The sequence below is a fragment of the Heliangelus exortis genome, chromosome 7 (genome assembly GCF_036169615.1).
Source record: "Heliangelus exortis chromosome 7, bHelExo1.hap1, whole genome shotgun sequence".
Lineage (NCBI taxonomy): Eukaryota > Metazoa > Chordata > Aves > Apodiformes > Trochilidae > Heliangelus > Heliangelus exortis.
The window spans coordinates 7,813,606-7,832,616 of NC_092428.1; the positions used below are offsets into that span (position 1 = coordinate 7,813,606).

Consider the following 19,011-nt stretch of genomic DNA (forward strand, 5'->3'; position numbering starts at 1 on the left):
GATAGATATTTCAGACTGTCAAAAAGTAAATATATATTCAGTTTTCATCTCTAAAAACCTATTCTCTCCTCAATGGCTGAAACAGCTGTTTCGAGGCAATTCCATGCTTACATGTGTGCCGATGTATTTCAGATACATTAAGAAAATGGAGAAACTAAACCATAAGCATTCAGTTAAATTTCCATCCACAGGTACTGGATAACAGAAGTTTAGATGCATAGACAAGAAGTTGTGCATACAGAAGAGGAAAGGTACAGCTTTTGCTTTTATCTTTTGTGATTCCTGCATAAGTCTATCTGACAGAATACAGGAGTGGAGGCAGCTGTAAGCTCACTTTTGCTTAGTGATGAAAGGGGTATGTTAACTGAAGTGCACTTTAAATCAAACAGGACAGCCCGCCTGGCAGTGAAGATCAGCAAAACCACTGTTTTGTAATGTAATAACTATAGGTACTTTGCCTTTGAACACTGACAATCTCCTCCTGTGTATCTCCAGTTATGAAGATGGTAATACCACACACTTACATTTAAGTGGCATCAGGTTCCTCTTGTATGTTGGTTTGCCATGACAGGATTTCTGAGACATTGTATGGCAAAATAGCACACAAGGGTCTGCACCTCATAAATTCCCAGCCTCAATTACTTCACAACAGCTTTCCCACACCAACAAGTCCTTAATTAAATATAAATATCAAAGTCCAAAGATATGAGGGTACGCATCATAGATTAATGAGGGAAATAAAGCATTATCTCGAGGGGTAATTCAGGTATTTTAAGGGAAGGATTTACAAACAAAAATGCCAGATATTTAAGATGCATTTCAGAAAATAGATGTTAATGATAACATAATAAATAACTGTTGTTTCAGAATTCATGAAAGTTATTCAAGGACAATCCAGTAAAACTGTGAAATTAAACTCATGCAGCTCATGGAACACTTAGCTGAAATTACATGTAAATTAGAAAAAGCAGGAAAATCTGTTGTAAGTACAGCATTTAAGAAATTAATGACGTTCAAGTACGTTTATAATTCCGACACTCTTGTGCAATGTAAAGCTGATATTTTTTATTTGTATTCACATTTCAACTTCATATCACTGTGCTTGTTTCTTTAGGACACAACTTAAAAGAGAGATACTTCTTATTTCAACATTGGCAGTACATTAACATTAAGTACAAACATAGTTCTCTAACAATAAACCCATTAAAGCTAGGGACAAAATAAAGGAAATAGGATTATTTAAGTATCCAAGCTATGTAAATTAGATGACTGTTAATGGAAACCAGTCCCTTATGTGGGAATAGGGTCTGATGGACGTAGAAATTATGCAGCAGTGGCAGCACTTAAAGACATTGGACTCCACATTTAAAAACCACAATGTAATTTGGCCACATGCATTCAGTGAGATCATCTCAGCATTTAATTTTTGCCAACCTAAGATTATGGATTATTCCTAGGGGATGAAAACCACAGTCTCCTGACAGAATAGTACAAAGTCTCTCAGAAACTGTAAAATTCAAACAAAAGGAGCAAGAGTTGGAAGGCTACAAAGGACCCAAGAATTATCATTAGGGAGAACAAGCAGAGGTTTCAGAAATAACTCCTAGAGGAGCTGGGAAGAGGAAATCTTGTAAGGATTTGGCAGAACCAGAGAACAGTAGTGTTCCCCCAGCCATCAGAATGTACTTACATCCTTCACACTAAGGAACAGATCATCCTCCTCCCCAGGGCTGAGCCTTGACAGCTACAGTTCTTGTACCTGCTGTGGGACATCTGAGGAGCAGAGCTGGTTGCTCTTAGGGATCTCTCCCTTTTGATCGTGAGGGAAAAAGAGTGGAGGTCCTCTACTGCTGCGTATATGGCTGCTCCCCATTAGCAAGGTTCACCACCTTGGCCTGTAGCCAGCCAGGCTTGCTTGAGTAAATTGATTATTTTTCTCACCTTCATAGTGAGAAAAAGTCACATCTCCACTTTTCTAAAATCACTGGCAGTGAGCAGTCTGTACTACATCTGTTGTAATTTTTGAAGAGCATAGCCTAGATCTCTGAGGGGTGAGCACTGCCTGCTCACACTCTGGGGGGTGCTCACCTTAGAGATTAAGAGAAAGGCTATGATATCTTTTGTTATAGGTCTGATACTTGCAGTGTAACTGCCATCAGTGGCTCCAGCTGTCCTTCTTACAGCTGCCACCAAGACCCATATAAGGTGAGGGGTAAATACTTAAAAATGAATTCTGACATGGTCCGAATAAAGAATTGCAATGCAGGTATGTGTCTTTCCAGTTTCTTTGCTCAACCTCCCTATGAATCTTCCAATAAAGCTGTTGCAGGGGCACCAGGGGAAAAGTGGGGTTTGTAATTACTTGTGTGGATCATATATGTAGCAAAGGAATGGTTTGTATTCTTGCTATGCTTCACTGATTTTGCCCAACAGGATTATTTCTGTAACCTGTTCAAAAATTGTGTGGTACAAGCTGGATTTTAAAAGTGGTTTTATTCACTAATCTCTGGTGCTGTTTACTGGTTCCCTCCAGGAGCTAAGTTGCATATATTTCATTATGTAAAAAGAAGTTTAACTTTAAACACTGAAATAAACAATCAGCATACTCCCACATTCCTAGATTGTAACAACAATTCTCTATTTACAGATAAGGTGTTAAGGCTGAATTATTTTCTCACCTGAGATGTTGGGAAAAGAACGAATAGACTTTAAGGTATAAAAGTGGTAAATTTTTCCAATAAGAGACTAATGAAGATTATAAAATCTGTAATTTTTAGAACATTATTTTTCTACAGTGTTGTGAAATGCAAACATAGAAATGTTTCATCATATCTTATGGGCAGTAATCATCAGTAATCTTGAAACAAATAAAGCATTTTCCTGGAACGTCATTTGTGCTACAATTGATTATATTATTTTAAAAGCATCCTCACTTTTTTCATTGCTTTTTAGGTCAATGCAAAATCCTGGAGCTGAAGGAAAAGATGAAATTCTACCTCCCACTATACAAAAAATAATGAAAGGGTACAACAAGTATCTGCGTCCATTTTTTGATAGTAAGTAAGGCTGGGCCTTAGCTTAATGCAGTGTCTGAAACTTAGCACTGAGAGCAAATAGTTTTTCACTGAACTTTTTCCCCACTGTTTTACAGTGACTGATACAATTATACATGATGTACTACGATATAATAAGAGAAGGGGTAATAGCCTTTGTGCTCCAATGTGAGACATATATTCCAGGCATTCAAAAGCAAAACTTCCAGACTCTGTCAGAAATATGACTATTGATGTTCATGTGTCCTCAGTGAAATAAGCTGTATACCTTATTTATTTAAAAGCAATATTTCCCCTAATTCCCTAAATAATAATTATAACAATTTTAATTAAAGGCCATTTAAAAATGATTGACTGAAGGGTTTCTCAGACCATACTGTTACCTCTTGCCACCCAAATACCTTGTGAGATGGGCATCAACCTGTTCAATAGGGGCATTCCACATCATGTGCAATTTCTCAACCCATTTCATAAAAAGATTAAGATAAAATTGTATTTTAGGTTTAGGACAAAAGAAAAACTATACTGAAATTGTCTCAGCTGCTGATACAACTGCTCTAATGTATTTACATGGTCTAATAATTTTAGCTAAATAGAAGTAATGTTAACAACTAAACTGATCCCTTCTCATTGGAAATGATGCATAATGGAAAAGAACTGTATGTTCAGTTGTCATGAATGTATTTCATTCATTACTTCATGCTAGTAGTAGAGACATTGTAATGCCATGATGGATGTGCTTTGATAGACAGCAAACAGAACTTCACTGCAAAATCCCATGAGAGTAGTTAAGACCAAGAGTAAAGCACTTCTGTGTTATAAAGCTCCCTTTTCCAATATGAGCCATTTTTTTTCCTCAGCTGTTGTAATGCAGCAAGGCTGTAACTCTTTTTCTGCCTAGGAATTTTTTTTCAGAGGGCTGCTAAGCACATCCTGTGTTTGTCTGGAAATCCTAGAGGAGCTCAAGCACAGATCAAATCTATCACACAGTCTCAGCCTCGCACTTGCAGTCAATGCCAGCATGGCTGCATGTGCCTGCCACAGCTCAGGCATGCAAACACCATGTCTCTGATGGATCTACATTAGCCCTAATGCTGAAGGAATGGGATGGGGCACTGAAAAATACATTTTATTGATGCCATTTCTAAATGTAAGGTTGTTGGATTTGTGAGAAATTACTTTTTTTTTTTTTTTTTTTTAAGGAATAACTTAGGTTAGGAAGACTCATCAATTGTTCATTCTGCTTTTTTTGACCTGTAGCTTTTTGCAAGGTCATTTGAGGTTTTTTTCCATGTGATAGAGGTATGTATTCTTGAGCTGGGTTGAGAAGTGGTATCTGCCTAGCCCTGACTCCTCTCTGCTACAGGCAAGGTCGGCTACATCTCAGATGAGGTTCAGGTCGGGGAGAAGCTGTTGTTTTTCTCAGGAGAGCTAGCAAACCACCTAAATCTTAATCTTAGCCAGTCAGGGGATTATGCTGATCTGCTCGACCACTGATCTAGCTTTGCTCCATGTAACATTTTTCTCATTTCTATAGATATTTTCTGCTTGCAGCTGGTGAAGCTTGGTGTATATTCTTTATTACAAAGATTTCAGTATAATTGGCTTTACTCAGAGTTATTGTTACTTGGAATTTTTATTACATGGGAGCAATAGCTGCAGCACATCTGCTGAATAGCTGATAAAGCCAGAGTATGGAGTTGTTAATTTATACCTCCTCTGTGACTTTTTCTTTATCCTCCTTATTTTCCCCCACCCAATCCTGAATTTTTTTAATCTGATATTTGCATGTTAACAGTAAGAGACTAACTAATCAAAACTAGATCATAAGATCAAAGTACTGGTTAGAACTGAGCAAGCTAATGAATAAATGTATTATAAAAACAGGGTATTCTGGTCCTGGTGGACATAATCAGCTACTATAAAAGCCTGCACAGTTCTTATTGTGTCAACCTAGCAGTGTGGATTTACTTTGAAAATGAAACTTGTATTTCTAGAAATATGAACAGAAAAACATACGAACAAAAAACATATGCATGTTAACCCTAAGATCTATGTTTGCTATTTGAAATGCATGAAAGGACTTGCATAAAATGGAAACCTAGTACATGTATGTTGACATGTAGAAATATCAGAAAGTTCTTTCCTGAAGTCAGCCTCTTTAAGACAGTTGCCCCATTTTTTTTTTACCAAGATTAATTTGCTTTGAAATATTTGCATATTTCTGTGTATTTGTGTGGTCAGTTAGATATGCACTCTTAAATATACATGAAGAAATTTGTCATGAAACTTGATCGTATTATTTGTTGGCATCTACAGTGCTTTGAGTCTAATGTGAATTAGTAGTAATGGAACACTGAAACTTGATTTTCATCAAGTGTGAGACAGCCAGAGGTTAGTTTGAAATTTAAAATAACATAATTCAAAGTAATTTAAATGTTATTTGTCCTCAAAATTTCTCTTCCAGCAGGAAACAGGGATTTTTAAAGAGATACTTGTTGCCAAGATAGAATCATACTCTTACAAAATCAGTGACACTAAATTCCTTAATAATTAGCAAAATGGTTTTTTAGTCCTGAAAAGAAAGCATTACATACAAACAAGTGATCATAAATGAAAGGTCCATTTTTTGTAAAGCCAGAAATATTTACTATTTAACAAAATTTTATGGCAGCTCATAAGTTCCTAGTTTAATAAGCCTTTTCTTTGCCTATTTCTTTATGTTGAGTGTTTTTGCCGGGACTGGCGGTGCCTGGAAATTACCTAAGTGGATACAAGTCAGCCAGTATCATTAAGGAGGGGATTATGAAGTCACTTTTCATTTGAATCTAAAAAATTGTGCATAACATAATAAAAATTGTCTTCTCCTCTCCTTGCATGGACTAGAATGAATAGAGTTTTGGAATTTATGCCTGGATCAATCTCACTTTACTTTAGTCTACCCTAAAGGTCACCCCTTCAGACCCTTCCCACCAAATGCTGTCATCTGCATCATTACCATCTCTAGGCATCTAACTTAAATGCCTAAAGGTAGACTAGTTGAAGCCAGGCTTTGTATGTCAAAGGTTGGAATAGAAGCAAAATTGACTGAGCATTTTGGGGTTTTTTTGTGGTAGGTGGCACATACCAGTTACCATAATATGAGAGTACTTTTACACAGTGTTCAGTAAAGAGGAATTGCAGCTGAATGGATTACTTAGCTCTGTCCTCATCTGAATCCTACCATTAAGAATGTTCTCTTTCCTTCACTATAACATTCTAATATCTCTCTTTGGGCTGGCTCATCAAGTGAGTTTTAAACAGAACAGTACTGTGAAGTTCCTTTAACCAATTAAAAAATTGCCTCATCTAGAGTGATTTAACTATTCTTTGGACCTGAATATGAAATACTCCTATAGCAGTGTATTCCTTAATGTAATACTATGTATCCGAGACTTTTAGATAGATGTGAAAGTATTCTATAGAAAAGCTGACATAAGGGATTAAAAAATGCACAGTTATTTCCCTTAAATGTGTTACATAACCCTGACACTTTATCTCAGTAACACAAGCTGATTTCAACAGGTTTTCTGCTGAAAATGTGCAGGCCAAATTTACAACTTTAGGTGCTGTGCCAAACTTCTCTGTATTAATGAGCAATTCCTGCTGACTTCAGTGAGCCTTGGCTCAGTTTCATGGAGTTGTTAAGGAATGCATAAAAATGTGCAAATAATTTTATACAAATAGATTTTGTTCTGTGATTAAATGTGATAATTTAAGTGTTCTAATTAAAAAGAGAGAGACTAGGAAAAGGTCACAGCTAAGTATATTTGAATATGGAAGCTGCTTTCAAGAGGTATAGAAAAGTTTCTTGCTTAAATCAGCTATTCTGAACCGCATTTAAAAGATTATTTTCCTTAGCTTTGAAATGAGTAATATGTTTATGGTCTTAAGTTTTAACTTCAGGAAAGTTAATTAAATCCTCAAGTTGCTTCTGTGTAAGACCAGTAACGATACTTTTTTCTTAAATGTTGTTTAAATTGAGTGCTATGAGTTTAATTAAATATTAATATTAGGTTCTATGAGTTTAATTAAATGTAGGCAGAAGTTAACTGTTTACTCTCACAAGAGACTGCGAGATGTCAGAATATTACTTGTGAGAAAGAACTGTCTAACTGTGAGGAAGAAATACCAAATAATAATCCGAAGACTGTTTTATGTATCAGCTAGGCAACATCTAATCCTTCAGAGAAAGGAAAAAAGCCTAGAATTTTATGACCAGCTGTATAATGGAAAAAACCAATTTGAAGGAGGATTTGGATAGTGAGGAGGTTTACAAAGGTGACTTGGTACTACCTGCAGAGCAGCCTAGGAGGGTCCAATGGAGGATGGTTCCTCCATCTGGTCCCTCACACCATCTCTTTTGAGATACTTGTGAATGTCAGATTTGCTTTCTTAAAATGAAGGAAAAAGCCAGTACTGACAGCTCAGCACTGGCAGGTGGTGATAGTGCTGACTGATTTAAGTGCTGGGTCTTCAGAGTTACAGATACATGAGTGACACAGCAGAGGTTGACTTTGTTGGTACAAAGTTTAACAACACTGTGATCATTGCAGTGATCCAAACTTAATTTTAAAGTATGCTATCTGACATTATTCTGGGTACTTTCCCATATGGAATTACTGTGGCTATATGTGAAGTGCATAAAGCAGCACTGTACATAAATTTCAGTAGAAATTAAAATGTATGTTACTGAGATGGTATACCTGTAGCTGTAGATTATAGCTGTAACGTGGCACACCATTTCGAGTTTCTTTGCCATGTTTTGAAGGTTCCCTTCACTAACGCAGGACAGACTGTGACTTTAGTTTTCTTCTGAAGATCTGTAGATCTCTTCTGAAGTTGTCATGATACATACAGTTCCTGCCAAACATATGGAAATGCAGGAACTGATTGCCTGGTCTGGCCTCCTGCCCTGTTTTTGACATTATCAGCAGGAGACCTTTCAGAGGAAGTTCAGGAGAAACCCTGGTGGATAGTCATGGGAAGACATTCTATTATTGATATGTTGTTTATTTAGTATGGCACATAAGTTGTATTTAGCCTTACACACAAGAAGAGAAATTAGCATTTTACTATCAGTGTTGTTCTGATTTAGTTAACAGTTAAGGCAGTGTTATTCTCATTGTGTTAATGAAGACCCCTTTCATTTTTTATTTTCTTTCCCTCCTGCACAGGAGTAAGTAAGTAAGTAATTTACCTGGCATGTTGCTCTCTCTGAAGGGGTGTTGTTTTCTGCTGAGTTTCATGAGTGCTTGACTTGACAGTCTGGCTGTACAGCATGAGCACTTGCACTCCAGTGACTGGGGATGCAGAGCAGATGGTTTTGCCCTGACTACACCAGTGCTCCCTAGCACTTGAACCTCAAGGAAAGTCTGTGTTAGGACAGTCTGTTTATGCTTTAAGTGGCCCTTAGCCTAGGGAGTTTGGGAGTCATCCAACACTACAGTTCTGAATGTTACTCAATATTATTTGGAAAAAATACCATAACAGCAAAGAAAGAAGGGAGAGACAAAGAAAGTCCCATTTTTGTGATTCCAGAAAAACTAAACTTAATTTTATTTCATCAGTCTTTCTGGAGGGCCAGATGTACAACAAAAGCACTGATGACACTGAAATAGTGGATCAAGGGTTGGACTTGATGATCTCTGAGGTCCCTTCCAACCCAGCCAATTCTATGATTCTATGATTCTATGATTCTATGAAATGCTGCTAATAAAAATTTTTCCTAATCTATATCATCTTATCTAGGCAAGGATCAAGTGTTGTACGTAGCAGTATAATATAAGAGGAGAGAGGCGGAATATTCCTAGTCACAATTCACACACAGCCAGCCAAACGCTGCATTTTCATTTCCTTAGAGTGGTATATTGTTAACAATATGCCTTGCATGGTGAGGTTCCCTCCAAATTCTTGTGGGACAGTTGGCAATAATAAGCTCTGTTACAGTCATACGTGGGAATCTGTGGGAAGACTTTTCCACAGATCAGAAAATGGATGAATCAGAAAATGGATTATAAACCATGTTTATTTTTAAATTTAATGATTTTTGAGGATCTGACACATCGTTTGAGACTGGCAACATTGTACCTGTAATAATGATATAGTGCAATGGTAAGAATGAGTATCCAGTGACTCCCTTGCTGTTGCACCCTAGAAAATGGGTCTGAGTTTTCTGGAAGGTCAAGTTTTTAATGCTGGAGGGAGAAAACATAAATGTCTTTTGGGGTATAAAAACCTGAAAAGAATGGAAAGAAGCAGAAGAACAGGCTGTCAATGACTTGAGAACTTTTCATCCAAATAATCTGGTTGAAAAGTTAACTTCCTTCTTACTAATAGATGAACAATTTCTTCTAATGGCTATGCACAATTTATAACATCATGGATTGTCATCTGGGGATGCTGCAAGCCTACAGTCCTGCTTTAAATTGAATCTTTAACTTTGAACCACTTTCAGCAGAGTCCAGAACAAAGATTTAAAGATTCTTTCAGGAGTGCCACAACTTTTACACTTACACTACAAATTGAAAATAATTAAAAACAAACCACAAGGTGAATGCACTGATACCACTTAAAATGACGCAATTTTTTCTTGTTACTCAGTGGGAAGGGTTGGACCCCATCCTCCTCTAGAAGCCATTTGGAGGCCTATAAGAGCTGTGTACATAAGGCATTTCAAGGAGCCAGATGAGGGTTTCAGCAGTGTCCCTGTGACGTACAGCATCATCAGTTCCACGGATTGATGCTGAAGTGATTCTGCATTTCTGAGTCTTACATTCTGTGCTTCTCAATTACTAGGAAGAATGCTCTTATTTAATATGATTTTCTATGTACATTTACTCTGTTAATTATTCTGCACATATTCAACTACGAATAATGCCGTGTTTCCATGAAAGCTCTGTGCAAATTCTGCATTTTAAAATGTGCAGCTGATGATCTTGCTTCTGATGCTGTAAAATTCACATTCACATGCTAACATTACAATGACAGCTACTTAGGTAGTGCACTTATTCACTCTGAATAAACCTTCAGCTGATAGTAGTATTAAAAGGAGAATAAATAGTTTTCCTTTGTAAATGAAAGCATGTAAATAACAAATTGCTTGGGTAGCAAGCAGGGTCAAAGGGAGACATTAAGTGCAGCGACATGGTATAGACAAAGTATTCTTAACTAGGCAGTAAATCAAGTCCCTCGGCCATCCTATCTGGGTGTTCACCATATGACATTGGCAGGTGCAACTCCTTTGTTCACTAACATCTGATGGACCATATGTTGCAACTGGAAGAATACTTTCCACCCCTCTGCACCTCAGAGCACAAGGGTGTGCTGTGTCATGGGACTGAACTTCTGCAACTTTATGGGCATTTTCCCCAGCACATTTTTTCTGGAAAAAAATAATCGTATGAACCAGGAAGTGTGTAGGAAATAAAGCATGTTTATTAGAACCAAAATACTGTTAGCACAGGGGGATTGTATTTTGTTTGTGAAATTGTTAAAATTCTTTCATAATCTAAGTTTGATAAATATTCCTTTCTAAAAAATCACTACTAAACATTTAGGAAAAAAACCAGATCATATTATGGAACATGGAGTATTAAGGAACCGTGCTAGATTCTGACTCTCTTTTTTACAGATGGTCCTGTGTCAATTGGAATGAGTCTGGATGTTGCAAGCATTGATACAATATCAGAAATGAATATGGTATTGTGGCTTTTACCATCTTTTTGTTTGTTTGTTTTGCATGTTAGTAAGGAATGTCTTGTGTTTATAGCAGCTGTCAGTGTGACTTTGAGGCTTTTCTCCTTGTGCAGTCAGTGTGTGTAAGGAGGTGGTATTTTATTTTTCACTGAAGTTGGTGGTTATACCACTATAATAAGTATAGAAATGCAGATGCAAACCACACCTCTCACAGATACAGGCAGAAATTTGCTACTGAGTATTAATCTTAATGGAAGGCATGTAGAGCAGAATTTATTTTCCAGAGGAAATGTGTGAACATTTCTGCATTTTAGAAAGTTACACTTACATTCAATTTGGGATATATTGACTTTGAAGCCACACCCTTTTCTAGTGATTAAACACAGCTGATTTCTTACTTTTCTTTTTTACTGTTACTGCCATGGATTGATTTATTCCAGCTGTGTTTCATTACAGTCATATAATTTCTTTTTGAACCAATTATGAAATGGTCTAAACTTCTCTGTTTAAAGGTCCTCCATTGGTACATAGAAATGAAAGAAAAAAATCATTAATTATTTATTCAGCATCTAAATTTTTTTTGTGTGTACACGTATAGGTAAATAAAATTAAAAATTGATTTAAAAGGTGCTAAGAAATAGCGTGATTTTAATGTAAGTCTACAAGGCATATTTGAGGTCTTCATAAATTTGGCCCCATTGTTTCTCTTTTGATGCTGAAAGGATAAATTGTGCTAAAAGATGGTGATTCCTGTCCTATTTCACTGCCTTTTTGTCCTTCTGTCTATATGAATTTGTACAATTTTTCCAAGTTTTCTTAAAAAATGCATTATTTACTAGTTTATGTGAACAGAAATTGATTTTGTGATCACTTATATAAATAATTCTAAGGTATAAAATTTACAGAGCCAGATTATCTGCTTAAAAATCTCTGATGGTTTCAGCTAATTTATAGCCCCAGACTTAGGCCATCAGCTTTTACTTTAAAATTCCAATGACTATAAGAACAAAATCTGCTCCAGATATTTCTTAATGATGTCAGCCTCACATAAACTGCTGAAAAAATTGGCAATACAGGAACAAGGACAGCTGCTGTCAGAGTGCCAGCATTTAAGAGTGGAACATGGAGAGCCACAGGCTATTTGTGCCTAACAGCTGTGTCCATATGCTTTTATGAAACAGAATATAAAACAAGCTTGCTATGTATAATAATTCTGGGTTTTGTCTTTCAGGACTACACAGCTACCATATTTCTAAGGCAGCGTTGGATTGATGAGAGACTTTGTTTTGATGGCAATAAGAGTTTAAGCTTAGATGGTCGGCTTGTGGAAATGCTTTGGGTACCGGATACCTTCATAGTTGATTCAAAAAAATCTTTTCTTCATGATATCACTGTTGAGAATCGTCTTATAAGAATATATCCTAATGGAACAGTCTTGTATGCTCTGCGGTATGTATATACCTCACACCAACCTTTATATTGGCTTCTACTTACATTTTAAACTTCCCAGGGTAGCATGGTTTTAATGCTTAATAATATACAGTTTGTAACAGTATAACGATAATATACATGCTCCTCTTGTTTTCTGAATATGCCATGTTATTGGCCAATATGATTGAATTCCTAAATTTAGTATTAAGTCTCCTTCTCTTCCCTAAAAAAAACTTTTTTTTTTCAGTAGACCAAATGCAGGAACTGCACTTCGCACTTCCAGTTATTTTGCAATGAAGATATCACAGAGGAAAGCAAGCCATGATGACTGCTTTGGATCATTTATTGTGGATTATCCGCTATAGTAGATTTTGATAAATAGAATAAAATTGTAAAATATATTGCAATGTGTTAACAGAGAAGAATGCACACTGTAAGTTAGAAGGGAGGGAGCAAGGATGGCCTTTTTAGACTGCTACAAAACTCATCTTTTCTAGAGTGGTTTTGTGTTTGGGATGTTATCATTGTATGTTAAATAACAGCAAATACTGGATTTCTTTCCTCACAGGAGATATTTCATAGAATCATAGAATCATAGAATTGGCTGGGTTGGAAGGGACCTCAGAGATCATCAAGTCCAACCCTTGACCCACCGCTGCAGTTACCAGACCATGGCACTGAGTGCCACATCCAGTCACTTTTTAAATATCTCCAGGGACGGAGAGTCCACCACTTCACTGGGCAGCCCATTCCAATGCTTGATCACCCTCTCCATAAAGAAATTCTTTCTAATATCTAACCTAAACTTCCCCTGGCAAATATTAATATTTGCCTGCAAATATTAATTTTAGGACATATAGTTTATTTTCACTGAGGAAAAATTTTATCCTGTTAATAATCATCAATAATCTTTTTTTTTTTTTTTCTTCCCCAAGGATCACCACAACAGTTGCATGCAGCATGGATCTCACCAAATACCCAATGGATAAGCAGACGTGTACTTTGCAACTAGAGAGCTGTAAGATGCTTAGTACTAATATTTTTATACAATTAGAAAAGTATCTGTGACTGTCTCTTCAAAGAGGCTGGAATTTTCAAAGAAGCCAACATGAAGTATGCAACCAGTCCCTGCTGAATTACAATAGTATCTGTATACAAAGATAAATCTGTGGGGCATCACTGAAATTAGCATCACAATCCTGAAGTGCTGCCTTGTTACTAATGATTAAATGAAATCCCATGAGATTATCATATGCCTGGTTTTGCAGCGCATCCTGCAGTTATTCTCCTGGTCTTCAGGGGGAGTCCTGTGAGCAGACATTTTCCAGCACACTGAGAAAATATTATTTATTTGTTTTTCTCTTACATATAGTATGTCACTCCCCAAATTCCCTTAGGCAAAATTCCTTTAGGAAAGAACAAAATCAGAATAAAGCTTATTTGTAAGGCATAGAGCTTATAGTTAATGAAATTACTATCTTCATACTGAAAAAAAAAAAAAAAAAAAGCATAGACAGTTTTTCTGAGATGGATATATTCAGATCTTTCTATGACTTAATCAGTTGTGTCAATGCCAGTGTCCTGGGAAAAAAACCATCATAATTGGCAGTCCAACACTAATACATCTTTGTCGGTTCTCATTTTATCTATCAGTGTCCTCATAATTTTAATTAAAATATGCTCATTAAAATATTTTGTAGAAATGGTTGCTTTGCAAATATTAAAACATCCATTTTTATAATTAACTTTTTGCTATCATTCCCGTGATAAGACTTTATCAAATATTTTTGCAGGGAGTAATGTAAAAGAATACTCAGTCTGATAAGATGAAAATATAAGTTCAAATATACGTCAGTACATATTCAAAATATTTTGAAAGGTTTTTCAGTAACTGCCAAGTTTTACTCTTTAACATTTCAGATCTGTGTTTTTTATCTCCTGTTGATAATGAACAATTAGAAGATTGCTGCAAAGTTTCATTTGAGACAGAACCACAAAGGGAATAAACCCCAAAACCTTCCTTACAGAGAGGTCCCTCTGGCATCAATTTATAAGATCTCTTTAACAAATAGTGATTTGAATTAGATTTTAGATTTATCTCCAATTTTTTTTCATTTGAGGGTACCTATTGGTAGGTCAACACATATGGGCTTGCATCAACAGCATTGCCTAATGAGTAATTTAATATTTTCTGAAGTTTCAGAATGAAATATATGTCCCATGAGTACTTAAAATTATTTTACAGGATTAAAAAAAATTGTATTCCCAATATAATTAAAAATAAGCATTTTTCAGAATGATTCCATCTGCTTTTCCAACAATACACAAGCGTTCGTCCAAGGGGAAAACAGTAATGTCATCACAAATGCTCCCATGACATTGATGTTTAGTTAAAAAAAAACCCAAACAACTAGAAGAAATAAATGCAAAAAGGAGAAGATTGCTTTTTGTTGGGCCCTTTTTATTCAGTGCACTGTAGTACTTTTGGATGTTTTTTCCCTCATGAGGTAAGCTATGCCAGTTTATAGATGCTTAAAAACATCATCCTAGAATATTGCTGACTGATACCATTATCTGTAATTAAGAACTGTGAATGCAAGCGTGAGTCCACTGACATAAAGTTACTGATATTTATAAATAAAATATAAAATATATAGTAAATATTTGAGCAGAAACAAACTAATAAGCCTCTTATTAAGTGATAACTAATGTAAAGACAATATGGCATGGCTTTACATTAATGGCTTTAGACAATAAAGCATTTGTAGTTGTCTTCAAGATGTGCTGTTGTGCTATTGGTAGCTAATAACATTTATTGACTAGTACTTTCTAAAGAGCAAAACACATTTTAGCCAAAAAGGCCAGTTGTTGTCCCCTGTTTTGCAGCACTTCAGGAAGTTGCACAGACATATGTTAGGAGACAGAAAGAGGTGACTTCTGAGTCTGTTGGTATGACAGATGTGACATATGGGGACTTGGGAATCTCTTGTCTTGTTTGGTGCTGCCAGGACATTCCTGCTCTCTACCATGGGGTGGGAAACACCACCATTCCTTCACACTGGTCTGAGGGCTTTATGTTTATTTGTTTCCTCTCTTCCTTCCCTGTCTGCCCTGGCCTCTAGTTCAAATACATATTCATGTTTTGGGACCATCTCTGAAATATTATTTCCTTTTTGAACTTGTCCTTTAGCTTATTCAGTGAAGAGCCATGTGAAGGCACTTCACTTGTGCTTGACAATCAAGGGAAATTAAAATTAGCAACAGAAAGGTAAAGAAACTGATTTCTAGTAGGCATTATGAATTTTTAATCCCAAATTTACTATTCCTGCAGCTAACCCTGTTGACATTTGCTGTAGCAACGAAATACAGGAATGAGACATTTTGGGCTTGAGGAATTAGAATGAAAACTCAGTGTCATGTAACAATAATAGAGATTACTTTAAAAAGCCAAATAACCTGGCTTAAGAATTTTGTCTATAAAAACTTTTAAAATGTTTTATAATTAGTTAAATATTGTTCTTCTTAATAAGCAATAATTTTATACAGAGGGACTAGTTGTTCTATTTCACTCTACTGACTTTTGGGAAGACTTTACCCAAGAAAATTCTTCATAAGTAGAATTTCGGAATGAGTATTTTCAAATGATTTTCACAGAAAGAATAACCAAGACCTATTAATTGTGCAGCTAGTGACAACTTTGGAAGAAAAATGGTTCTTCTAATTCAAAACATGCTCCATTTGGAGATACACTTGTTATTAGCCATCTGGGCCTCAAAAATTTCTCTCATCTCACACAAGTTGGAAGACTCAATGTTTTGTACATATAAATAAGAACTGACTGTGGTACTCTTTAGCTTTTTGGACTTTATTTAAATATCTGTGGTTCCCTTATGCTGAAGGAAAGTAAAATTAATACATGCACAGAAACTGCTACAAACCTCTTTCTTTAGACTGAGGACAATGCAATAATTTGTTTATAGGAAACATTAATTTAGTCTTTCATCTCCTAAATCTGGGAAATTTCCCAACGTGATTTTACAGAATTGAGAAGTTAGCTTGGGTTTTTATGCTTTTGGCTTACCTTTTGACAAGGCAATGTTGGCTTTAATGGTTAAAAATGGAATCGTGAGAAGAGATGCCTTGTCTAGATACCTTTTCAGGAAACTACCAGTAATACTGGAACAACTTAAAGAATGGTGAAGGAAAGAATTTCCAGGTGAAATTTTCATTTTAATTGGCAACCAACACAGTTTTCTTGAAATGAAATTTCTGAACTTCTGGTTTTTTCATATTAAGTTGTGGTAGAGAATCAGCTCTTTTTTTTTTTTTCTTTTTTTTCATTGCAAGAACCAAAGCCATTAACTTCAAAATATTAGGATGCTCTTTTTAAAATTTTAATTTTATTGCTTTTTTTTTTTTTTTTTTTCTTTGTGGTTCTAGAGCTTTGGTCTTTTTGCAGAATATACCTTTGTCTAATGTATTGCATTATTGTTTCACACTGCAATTTACTTACAATTGACCAGAGTCTAAAAATAATCATCAGCTCGTGTTTCTGTCCCCTGTGCTTAGCTATTAACTTGCACAATACAACCTGTCAAATACAAGAATGATCGATCTGAGTAAGCTAAAGGAAAAGATGTTCAGATGCTCCCTGTTAACATGTAAATTACATTAACATAATCTTGAATTGATCATATACTCTAGTAAGAAAATTGCCTGCCTTTAATATAATGGGAAAAAGCTACAGAGGTATTTCAACTATGATTATACTGCATGTTGACAAGTGTGTGCAAAATAGTTGTCTTCTGATAGATGATTCATGTCCCGTGTGAGCTTCTAATTACCCTTTGAAGGTTAGGAAGAAATCTCCTGGGGCCCTAGAAGCATGCCATGCTGTTGAAACTGCAGAGGCATCAACAATAAACTGGTGTCCTTGAGAAACATCCAAGCTTTTAAGCCAAAACGTCCCAAGTGATGGCCCATGCTCTGCTCAGAGCACAGTACCAGCATGTCCCAGCCCTGCTGCCCTCCTCACCCCTTCATTTCTGTGGGAACCAGAACCAAATGCACTGCATCAAGAAACAGCCCCTGGAATGCAACAAAGGGCATGCTTAATGTGTAGTCCAAATGCTGGCCATGCTGTATTTCATAAAAACTGTATTTCTTTAAAGCTTAAAATTTTTTACTTCAGAATACCATATGGTACTAATCTGTCTTACTGGTTTGTCATCTATACTAAAATAAGATTTAAAAAAGACAGCCACCAAAACAGCCAGCTTTTAAATGGTGAGATATTGCATGTTATTGGGAGTTTTGTTGCAAACAGGCCTTACCTTCTGCTAAACCCCATCATTGTTTATCTCCAATTGTGCTGTCAGGCAGACAAAATAAGAAACAGCTGAACCATAAGTATGCTCAACACTAAGTAATTATTGTGTAAACTAAACAGTTTTGTTGGCTTGTGTATCACTACAGGGGGTTACAACATCAATGATGTAATTTTTTACTGGACTAGAGGAAATGATTCTGTTCGAGGTTTGGACACACTCCAACTGGCACAGTATACCGTAGAAGACCACTTTACCTCTGTGTCTGAAGCAGTCTATGAGACAGGTAAAAACACCCTTCTTGATGTGAAACAGCTTGGAACTGGTTCTGGAAACAGAAAAGCATTAATGAACTGAACATGTTGCTTTCTCTTAGCATGATAATTTTCATTTCCAGCTGTACTGCATTCTTGAAACCATACATACTTTTCCAGATGTTATCAGCAAAGAGGCAGCTAATGTAAAGTCAAAGGGTTTTGAGCATTTTGTTAGAGGCTATGCATAATCTAAAGAATGATAAACAAGAGAGGTACTACTTCTTGCACATAGAGAAAGATATCTTGTGAAGGGTGAGTCTGTAACCTGGCCATTTAATTAGGAGAGAGGCCAGAGAACCTGGGTGCCAGCTCAAAGAAGTTCCCAGCCTTCCTGGAAATTGCCACTCCAACTTTTTCAGGCAAGTCAAAAGCCATGAAAGTTTCCATGAATGTGCTGGGTGCTTTTACAAGTGCAAGAATTTTGATTTCATGGCTGGTACTTTTCAGAATTACCCTTTATCTGTGGCAGCACCTGTTCCAGCAGAACACAGATTGCCCATTTGAGGTTCCTCTGCCTAGGGAATGGTTAGAAGCATTTCCACAGATGTGCTCTTCTGCTGGTCTTAGAAAACTACTGTGGAAAGCTTCCTCTAATTGAAGGATTTAACCTCATGAAAGAGTCTGTTCCTATTTATTTTCCAGAGTTTTTGAAAGGGCTTTCAGAGTGGTCATGACCTGCCAAACCTATATTGTGCTCTTTGGGTTACCCTTAGGTCCTTCATTACTGTTCTTCACTGCATACTCAGTTTCGCTGCTGCTCCAGCCAGCTAAAAGGGTGATCTTTCAATGAACACATACACCTTTCAAAGCTGTAGTTTCACCAGAACATATGTTCCTAATTCTGAATCACAGAAATACAATTTCTGTATTCCATTGTTGGAAATAATTCAACATAGAGAAACTTTATGTTCTGACCTAAGGTATTAGTTCACAGGTGAAAGGGACCTGGGGGTGCTAGTGGATGAAAGGATGACTGAGCCAACAATATGTCCTTGTGGCCAGGAGGGGGTGTGGCTGGTAGGTTGTGAGAGGTTCTCCTCCCCCTCACTGTCAGGATGACAGAGCACTGGCAGAGGCTGCCCAGTGAGGTTGTGGAGGCTCCTTCCCTGGAGACAGTCAAAGCCCACCTGGATGCATTCCTGTGAC

General features: G+C 36.5%; 1 protein-coding gene across 1 annotated transcript in view; it reads left to right on the forward strand.

Annotated features, from left to right (window-relative positions):
- The window catches only part of LOC139798252 (gamma-aminobutyric acid receptor subunit pi-like), a 42,359-nt gene that overhangs the window by 10,516 nt on the left and 12,832 nt on the right, over positions 1–19,011 (forward strand). The window contains exons 3-7 of the mRNA XM_071748608.1: positions 2,953–3,056; positions 10,726–10,793; positions 12,022–12,239; positions 13,157–13,239; positions 17,697–17,834. Of these exons, the coding sequence (XP_071604709.1) occupies positions 2,953–3,056; positions 10,726–10,793; positions 12,022–12,239; positions 13,157–13,239; positions 17,697–17,834 (611 nt within the window). The remainder of the gene's footprint in view (positions 1–2,952; positions 3,057–10,725; positions 10,794–12,021; positions 12,240–13,156; positions 13,240–17,696; positions 17,835–19,011) is intronic.